The following is a 10,399-nucleotide window of genomic DNA, read 5'->3' on the forward strand; positions in this document are numbered from 1 at the left end:
ATTAAATGTGCTTAATTGTGGAATTCTAGAACATAGAACTCATTTTAGAAATTTTGGCTATAAAACGATCTTAAATCCTGAAATGAAGCTACAAAAATTTTTTTTTTAATTTTTTTGAATTTTTTATTTCAAAGTTGAACCACAATTTTTCAAAATTTCTTACTAAAGTTGGTTTGAATTAGAGCAAATTCCTAATTTTGAGTTAATTAGTAGGTAATTCCACCAACTCACCAAATCATAAAAAAAAATCCAATTTAGAGAATTTTTTATTATCAGGTAGAACCAAAATTTCTAAAACGAGTTTTCTTTGCAATAGAATTTTACAATTGAGCACAATTCATAAACGATGGAAAAATAGTGAAGTCTCTAAATCTCATTGCTGCAGCATTAAAACTGTCAAAGCTACAAGTTTTATTAAAAAAAAATCAAAATTTTATGTTAGACTTTAAAATAAAAATTACTAAAATGGGTTCTATTTGCTCTAGAATTTTACAATTTTTGGCTGTTAATAAACGATGAAAAAGTAATGATGATCCGAAATCTTATTGCTGTAGCGTAAAAACTGCCAAAGCTACGAATTTTAATTACAAAAAATCAAAATTTTAGGTTAGACTTTAAAATAAAAATTTCTAAAATGGGTTATCTTTGCTCTAGAATTTAACAATTTTTTTCAGATAATAAAGGATGAAAAAGTAATGATGATCCAAGATCTCATTGTTGTAGCGTAAAAACTGCCAAAACTACAAATTTTAAGTTTGACTACAAAATAAAAATTTCTAAAATGGGTTTTTTTTTGCTCTAGCATTTTACACGTTTTTCCTGTTAATAAACGATATAAAAGTAGTGATGTCCCTAAATTTCATTGCTGTACCGTTAAAACTGGCAAAGTTACAAATTTTAAATGGAAATGGAAAAAATAAATATAAAATAAGTTTCTTTTACTCTAGAATTTTACATTTTAGCACAATTAATTGACGACAAAAAAGTAGTTTCAATGCTGCAGCTGAATCTAAAATTTCCATTTTATTTTATCAAATTGCTATTACTGTCAATGCTAAATTATAGTGTCAAAAAAAAACTCATTTTTAATTTTTTTATTTTTAGGTAAGACATTACAATATTTCATACTAAAACTCGCTCTCACAATTTTAGTACTATAGCCAAGTCCGGACTAAGGGGGGGGCTAAGGGTGCTGTAGCACCGGGCCCCACCTTCCCAGGGGCCTCTTGCTACGTAAAAATTTGCTATAGAAATTGAAAAAATACAAATCAAGTACGTAAGACTTTCTTTGCATAATTTTATCGATGGGCCCCCTTTTACGATTTAGCCCCGGGCCTCAAATTTTCTTAATCCGGGCTTGACTATAGCTGTAAAATTTGGTCAGATTCCAACATTACAAAAATTCACATTTTTACTCTTAAATCTTGTAATTTTGTATCCAATATTTCATTACATTACACTTTAAAGAGAAGAGTTCCAATCAAAACCAAATGTAACATTTAACTTGTTCTTCAGCTCTTCCGTAAAACGAGTATATTCTTCATCACCAAAAGAAGTCATATCAATATGAAAATTCCTCAAACTTGGGGTATTTTGTACAATTTTCTCAGCATCGAAGGAGCGGATCTGATTCATACTTAAATCCAACGTCGTCAAACGCGGCAGTCTTTTAAACTCATCCCAAGTTAGATCAGTGATGTTACTATTAGCCAGACTCAGTTTTTCCAATTTCACGTTCTTTGACAACAAATTCCCAGGGAAATTCTTTTGCACTACTCGCTGACGGACTGAAATCTGAAGAATTTTCAAGTTCACCAAGTCATAGAAAGCATCAGTTTGAAATTCGGTAGTGGCGCACTCGCGCAAAATTAATTTTTCTAACGACTGAAGATTTTTGAAAAATTCTCTTTTCAAGGGTTTAAATTCCAGCCGATCCAAGTCGAGAACTTTGAGATGTGGTAAGTTTTGTAAAGCTTCCAGCGGCAGGTCGGTAGACTCAGAGGAGTACAAAGAGAGCTCTTCTAAGTTCTCGCATTTGAACGCGTCTTTATTCAATGTGAAATTTTCTTGTGGTTTGAAACGAAGAGTGAATTTCTTGAGCGATGGAGATGAACAGACTCCTGATTCAATTCCTTCCAAAGCGGCGAAATCGAGTGAAAGATCTTCGACTTCTTTGAATTGTGGTAAAGACAACTTACCACGTAAACCAGTGATGGTAAGACTGTCTGTTTTAATTGTATTATTGAGGATCTTCTGGGTGAATTCAGGATTGTGGCCATCCAACTGAAGACATAGAAAAACTGTCTTCAGGTGGTACAAATGATTGAAAGCGTCTTCTTCAATTTCGACGTTGTTGCACAGTTTCAGGTTTTCCAACAAATGCGAATTCTTAAAAGTGTCTTTCGTGACGTGTCCAAATTCCAAGTTCTCCAAAGACAAGGTCTTCAAATTAGCTAAATTCTGGAAAGTGTCCTCTTCAATCTCACTGTGTTTGTAATCGTCAGCTTTGATCCTCAACTCTTTCAAGTTCTCACAATTTCGAAGTGTCTCCTTGGTGAATTTAAGCGGATTTAGTGTTATAAAATCAAGTGTTAACTTTTTTACTGAAGACGTGGGACACGCAGCACCTGTTTCGATGCCATCCAATGGGTAGGCGTGCAGATGGAGCTCCCTGACGTCCAATTTTGATTTGGTAAGAGTACCATTGAGACCATCAAAAGTGAAACTGTCCACTTTTATCGGAATTTCAGAAATGAGGGTAAAATTTCGAGGAAAATCCTTCTCAAAAATCTGTAAGTTTTTCAAATTCGTCAAATCACTAAAGACGTTTTTGTCCATTCCTTCAAAGAGACAACTCCTCAAAGTCAAACTTTGCAAAGAAGGTAAGTTTCGAAAATAATCCTTCGTGACGTTGAGGAGTTTCATATAAGCAACAGTAAGTCTCTTTAAGTTGGGTAAATTGGTAAGTGCATCAACTGCAAGAGGGTGGTGACTGTAATAAATTCCTCCAACGTTTAACTCCTTCAGTTTCTCACAGTTCTTCAGCATGTCTTTCGTCACTGTTATCGAAGTGCTCATTATGTAAATACCAAGTGACTTCAATGCTGGTGGTGAACAAGCAGCTCCAGGTTCCAGTTGGCTCGCGTTGGTTAAATAAATGCCCAACTTAGTGACCCTCAGATGAGATAAAGACTCTGGAGTTAAAGTCCCATTGATTGACTTAATATACACCTGAGTTGCTGTGCTTGGTGGTAAAGTTATTGGTTTGTTTTTTTCTGAAGTAACACTTTCAAGCACAAGAAAATCGTTGTCGCAATAGGTGTTACTGAGGAATACCAAGAAGATGACGAAGGGAATCTGAAATGAGAGAGAATGAAGAAGAGAAACGGAGTTTTGGAATGAGCGAACCATTTTGAGTGAAGATTGGTTTCCAACTGACGAGTTAAATGAGATTGTCTTGGTTTTTGATAAGAAATATCTACGTCAAAGGTTATCACAATTCTGACATAATTGATGTAAATACTCAAAACAAGGAAAATATTATGAAAAAATAAATATAAATACGTTTTGCCTTGACCTCTCATCTGTACATTTTGAGTTTACTTCTTGTGTTTTATAAGTTCTTACAAAAAATGCACAATCTGTGGGAAAATTTTGAAAAATCTAGAAAATCTAAGGAGAAAATTAAGAGGAAATCTATAAAATCCAAAAAAAATCAAGAATCTCCAAAAAGTACAAAGATAAACGAAAGAGGCCGTAAAATGAGTTAAGGAATGTGGAGAGAACACAAGAAAAATCAAAAAGTTTCAAATAAATAATAAATCTAAACTTGCCAATTCTCTAATTTTGCAATTCTAAAATTTTTGACTTTTATTGGACGTTCATTCTTTGAGTTTTCAATTTCGAAAATTGTCGATCCGTTTCGCCGGTTGTCAAATTTAGATTTCAAAATCTTTTATGAATTCTGAGAATCTGAAAAAACTATAAGTTTCTAAAGAAAATGATGAAAACAAAATGTCAAAAAATTAAAATAAATACAACAGAAATATTGCACACGAATCTAAAAACTTCTAGACGAAACACCGCTTTCTATTTAGATTCGTAATTTTGGCAATTAAGATTCTATAATAATAAAATTTGGCGGCATTATCATATTTGGCTATGGCCAAAAATACAAAAAGTGAAAAGTTTTCATCGTTTGAGTCGAATTTTTTTTTCGCGAAAAATCGACTATCGAATTTTGGGCTTTTGATAACATTTTCTAACGTAAAATGAGCCGAAAAAAAGAATGGTGCAAACCGCATCTCAATTAAAAAATTGCGAAAAATGAGAAAAAATGAAAATCAACTTTCCAAAACTTTGATCAGCCATAACTCAGTCATTTGTTGTTGGATCTGAATCTAAATCCCAGATTTGAAATCTGCGGAAAATTCTGATGTATAATAACTTACTGATGTAAACACTGATGTATAATAACTTAAGTTTACTCTAAAAATAAGCGAGATATCGATATCAGAAGTTTGGCCATAGTTTTAGTCTTGAATTTTTTTTTTAGGGTGATTTTCAATCAATGTTTTCAAAACGGAAACAACGTTTAATAGCTTTGAATTGTACAGCAGTTAAAAGAGGAGCTCGAAATCTATCTACTGGCAAAATTTGAGATCAATCGGACAAATAGTCTACGAGTTATGATCAATATTAAAAAAATTGAAAAATTTTCATTGTTTGAGTCAGAATTTTTTTTCGCGAAAAATTTAATATTGAATTTTGGGTTTTTGATAACATTTTCTAACGTAAATTGAGCCGAGAAAAAGAATGGCGCAAACCGCATCTCAATATCTCAAACAGTTTCTGAGATATTTAGCTTTAAAAGTTACAAAAAATGAGGAAAAATGAAAATCAACTTTCGGAAACTTTGATTGGCCATACCTCAGTTATTTGTTGTTGGATCTGAATTTAAATCCGATATTTGGAATTTACCGAAAATTCTGCGTTATGCTGATGTATAATAACTAAAAAATAAGCGAGATATCGATATCAAAAATTTGGCATAGTTTTAGTCATGAATTTTTGCGGAAATTTGCAAATTTTGACTGTAGAAAAATCAATAAACTTTTTCTTATGTAAAAAATCGCGAGAAAAACGATGGCGCAAACCGCATCTCACTCAATATCTGAAATAGTTTTTGAGATATCGAGCACGAATTGTTTTGAACCTTTAAAAATTTGGCCCTCTGGCGACAACCCAAAAATTCAAACGACCGTAACTCTCAGTTATTTGTTGACGAAAATTGAAAATTCTTATGTTTTTGGATTTAGCGTGACATTCTGCGTAAAATGAGACCCAAATTTGTTGAGTTTGCTTAATAAATATAAAGGAGGCATTGGCCAAAAACAGTCTCGGCATCAAACGAGTTGATAAGATTGAAACTCAAATCCAAAGTCGCCAAATGCGACAGTCTTTTAAACACGTCCCAATTCACTTCATGGAGTCGATTCCAAGGCAAACTCTCTGATTCCAACTTCACATTCTTGCTGAACAAGTTTCCAGAGAGAGGCAATGCATTACGAGTGTAGACAATCGCGAGCTTTTTCAAGTTTACCAAGTCTTCAAAAGCATCAGTGTTGATGTGATGAATAATACCTACAGTCGAACAAAACTAATTTTTCCAACACCTGAAGATTCTTGAAGAGTTCTCTCGTTAAGTTACGAAATTCCAGTCGTTTCAATTTGACATTTTAAGGTGAGGTAAGTTTTGGAAAGCTTCTTCTGGCACGTCTTTCAGGTGCTCCCGAGAGCCACTCACTGACGTGGACCCAATGAAAGAAAACTCTTCTAAATTCACATAGTTGAACGCGTCTGTCTTCAAAACGAAATGATCGGCTGCTTGGAGTTGAAGGGAGAATTTCTTGAGCGTCGGCGAGGAACAAACTCCCGCTTCAATCTCTTTTAGTTTTTCGAAATCAAGAGAGAGTTCTTCGACTTCTTGGAATTGTGGTAAAATCAACTTCCCTTCCGAGATATTTAGGTATTGGAAAAGGTATTGGACTTCTTGGAATGGTGGTAAAGTCAAATTTCCTTCCAAATGTGACAAGACGATTTTGTTTTATTTTATTGAGTTTGTTAACAGCTTCTGGGTCTTCTGAGAGTTGTGGCCATCCGACTTGAAAGACAGTTCGACTGTGTTCAGATGCTGCAAACCACTGAAAGCATCACTGTTAACTTCGTGGACGTCAACATCGCGCAGTTTCAAGTTTTCCAACAGGCGCAAACTCTTGAAGGTGATGTTCATTCTCACATCTTCCAAAGTCAAGTTTTTCAAATTAGCCAAATTCTGAAAAGTGTCTTCTTCGATCACTATTGGGATGTCCTCATGGTAAAAACCGTATCGTCCTACTATTATTTGCAGCTCCTCCAAGTTCTCGCAGTTCTGTAGAGTCTCCTTGGTCAATTTAATCGATTTCGATGGGTTAATCAGAAGAGATAACATTTTTACTGAAGACGTTGGACACACAGCGCCTGCTTCGATGCCCTCCATTTGGTTGGCGAGAAGATGGAACTCCGTGACGTCAACTTTTGATTTGGTTAGAATACCATTGCTTCCTTCAAAATCAATTTTTTTCAATTTCACTGAAATTTCCGAAAAAATATTGAAACTTTGACGAGTTCCAATCTTAAGTTGCTTCAACTTCCTCAACTTGTTGAAGGCGTCAATGTCGATTTCTTCAATGTAACATTTTTCCAAACCCAAACTTTCCAACGAAGCTAATTTTCTGAAATTTTTGTTCGAGACTTTGGTAAGATTTAGATGGTACAAACTCAGTTCTTTTAACTTGGGCAAGTCATTAACTGCATCAACTGTAATTCGATTGAACTCGTCGTACCGACCTTGGATTTTTAACGTTTCCAACTTCTTGCAGTTCTTTAATGTTTCTTTCGTCACTGTAAACGACGCGACCTCCAGATCAAGACGAAGTGATTTGAGCGAAGGTGTGAACAGAGAGCTCCAGGTTTCAGTTCTTTCAGTTTGTGGTTTAGAATCACATCTAGTTTGGTGACGCTCAGTTGTGATAAAGAGTCTGAATATAAAGTTCCATCGATGTAACGGAAACAGACGTGAGCTCCTGCTTTTGGTGGTAAAATTACAGGTTGGTTCTCTTCTGGAATTTGATTGTCGACGGAAAATGCACCAAATTGTGGTGGCGTGAAAAAGTAGCGAAAAGATGACGAGGCGGATCTGCGATGAAGAAATGTGAATAAAAGGAGGAATTTTGAATGAACAAACCATTTTGTGTAGAGGCTGATTGATACTGACGAGCAAAATTACTTGTGCGTTTTGATAGAGAAATGAGCGTCAAAGGTTATCAGTTTATCAGAAATTTTTAGTGTGCAATAACACTTTTTGGTTCTTTTAAATCGGAAACTGATGTCTTCAAATCGTTGTCAAGATGTCTTGGTGGAACTACTTTCTTATGTTATACAAAATTCTGTAACTTTGGCAGTTTTTATGCAAAATAAACAAAATTTTAAGATAGTACATACTAGTTTTGGCACTGTCATTAACTACGTTAATTTTCAAAATTTTAGAATGAGAAATAGACGTTTAAGAAACATTTGTTTTACCAACTTGCAAAATCTATCGTCTATTTTTTAATCGTAATTTTGACAACTGAAATACTAAAATAACGAAATTTGAGGATGGTACTTCCTTAGGTTTATTTAATATGTGTACAAAAGTAAATAAATAAAAGAAGGAGAAATAAAAAAAATATTTTTGAAAAACTTTCTAATTTTTTTTCACAATTTTATTCAAAATTCTGTAACTTTGACAATTTTTGTGCTAAATTAATGAAATTTTAGGCTAAAACTGTCTTTGGCACTATCATTAACCGAACAAATTTTCAAAATTTTAGAACAATACATATATAAATATACATTTATAAATATATAAATATAGACATAGAAATTTTACGAACTTGCAAAAATTGTTATTTATTTTTCAAAAAAAATTGTAATTTTGACTACTGTGATGCTGTTATCTAGAAATTCTATTTTTCGTTCTAAAATTTTGTAAATTGGCACAATAGATAAACAAGTCTAAAGAAGTAACACTGCGTAATTTTACCATTTTAGAATCACAATTTCCAAAGTTACAGGATTTAATACAGAACTGTTAAAATTGTTTGTTCTTACAGAGAATAAAAATTGCTAAGAATTCACATCGTTCTAACTTTTGTAACTTAGCACAGTTATTAAACTACTATGAAGTAGCACCGCCTCAAAATTTCATTGTTTTAGGATCAAAATTACCAAAGATGGAAAATTTGGCCAAAAGAAGTTGTAAATTTGTAGTTCGTTCAAAAAACTCAGCAGCAAATGTTTTGAGCTCATGGGCGGAATGGGTCGTAACAAGGTGCAGAAAACTCTCAGCGGATGGTGTCCGTAATCTGCACCCTCATAAATCAAATTTGCGGGACCGAAGAAATTTCGAAGCTTTGTTGTTGAAAAACTGACCAGGGATATTTGTGAGGTTTTAATTTACACAGTCGTGAATTCATGAACGACGAATTCAGCAATATCGACCGGCAAGTTTTAATTGCTAAAATCTCACGATTTAGTTTTGTTTTTCTAAGGTGGATAAAAGGTTGAATGTAATGATTGATGAATTTGAATCAATGTAAATAAAAAAGTCACAAGTTAAAGGAAACAAACAAAAAAAAAAAACTTTATTGTAAAAAAAAAATAATAAAACAAATTAAAAAAGGCTTAAATATGAATAAAAAAACTTAAGTAAAAGGAAACAAAAAAATTAACCTTTATTGTAAGCAAAAATTAAATAAAACAAATTAAATAAGGCTTAGGTTATTTTGCCCCCTGGCAATCCACCTCTTCACCTCTTCACCTCTTCAACGTCGTTTCCTAGAAAGAAAAAAAATTGAATATTGAAATGGAAAAAGTGTATAAATTAAAATATGTTTATTAAACTTACCGATAGATTGACCCTTTCCGATATTTTACCCGCCCGCTCGGCAACCGAGAATGAAACCCCTGGTTTCCAACGTCGAGTTCTTTTGCTCTGGCAAACGTGGCATCTTGGTGAAAATTGACGAATTGATTTTCTCGAATATTTACCGCATATTTATAGGGGTAGAGGATAATCCGACAGGTATGTGGTCAGTTCAAGTGTGAGTATTCGCAATCAAAAACGGAAATTTTTAAAGAGTTTTTGAGCTTTGTATAAATCCTGATTTCAAACTCCAAAGAAAACATAACCAAAATACTCTCAAATAGAGATTGATACATGAAAATTAATATAGAAAGATGGCACAACTTCGTGCAGCTTCAGCACTTTTTTTCATTTCATTTCTGAGCGAAATTGATAGAGAATGCATTTAGCACGTCAAAGTAGACAATAAAAATGAAAAAAACAGTATACTTCACTTGTATTAATTGTTAAGTAGAGAAATTTTATGGTAAGTAAATAATTTACGGTAAATTTGAAAACGCTTGGAACTGATGGGATCAATATGATTGAATAAACGGATCAACTGTAATACCCAAAATTTTTTGAAAGGACAAAAAACCTCATCTTCGCAATTTCACTCAGATTTAGATAAATTAGAAATTTTTGGAAGGACATTTGATGAAGAATTTCTAATTTATCTAAGTCTGAGTGAAATTGCGAAGATGAGGTGGAGCCGAGTCGTAGCAACACGAAGACTTCCAAAAGCATTTTTGTCCTTTCAAAAAATTTTGGGAAGTATTACAGTTAATCCGTTTAGTGAAAATTAGATAAAATCTTTATCAAACGTCCTTCCAAAAATTCCAAAGAGCTCCTAATTATTCTGAATTTCTTGGGAAGGATTACAGTTGATCCGGTTAGTGAATTGGATTACCTGTGTTTGCCCTTACCTAATGACATTACTTTGACTACTACCGACTGCCGCCATTTATCAAATTTTTATACAGGGTCCCGCAAGACTTATAAACACTTCCAAAATCGTGTTTAATTTAAAAGATAGAAAATTGCAAATTTGTATACGCTTACGGTTGATCAAGCTTCAAAATCTTTTATCAGTGTTAGTTTGGCGTCGCGACACCTAAGAATGGGAACATTTATCGATTTTTGAGTTTTTGAGAAAACATTCACTAATTAATAGTTATTTAAGCATCTAGAGCCGTATGGTCGTTTTACAAGTTGAGGGCAAAATTTGGAGACCTAGGGTTTATCCCGAGGTCCTCAAATTGCGCAAAACTTTTTAAACAATACCGCCCGTGATGGTTATTACGTTTTTTGCACAATTAGAACAATAAATCATGATAATAAACAATCATTAAAAATTTAAATTATATAAAAATAGTTTTCCTTGATTTCGTTAATATGGTGTCATCCGCTGTC

General features: G+C 33.4%; 1 protein-coding gene across 1 annotated transcript; it reads right to left on the reverse strand.

Moving 5' to 3' along the window:
- Window positions 1-1,079: 1,079 nt before the first annotated feature.
- Window positions 1,080-3,428, reverse strand: LOC148180173 (uncharacterized). Its single transcript, XM_088041417.1, has 2 exons — window positions 3,409-3,428; window positions 1,080-3,357 (listed from the first exon to the last, which is right to left on the reverse strand). The coding sequence occupies exons 1-2, from the start codon at window positions 3,409-3,411 to the stop codon at window positions 1,462-1,464; spliced, it is 1,899 nt and encodes a 632-aa protein (XP_087897543.1). The 5' UTR covers window positions 3,412-3,428; the 3' UTR covers window positions 1,080-1,461.
- Between the last annotated feature and the right edge of the window lie 6,971 nt (window positions 3,429-10,399).

The sequence above is a fragment of the Gnatocerus cornutus genome, chromosome 1 (assembly GCF_029298725.1).
Source record: "Gnatocerus cornutus isolate USDA-ARS CGAHR chromosome 1, icGnaCorn1.1, whole genome shotgun sequence".
NCBI classification, from domain to species: domain Eukaryota; kingdom Metazoa; phylum Arthropoda; class Insecta; order Coleoptera; family Tenebrionidae; genus Gnatocerus; species Gnatocerus cornutus.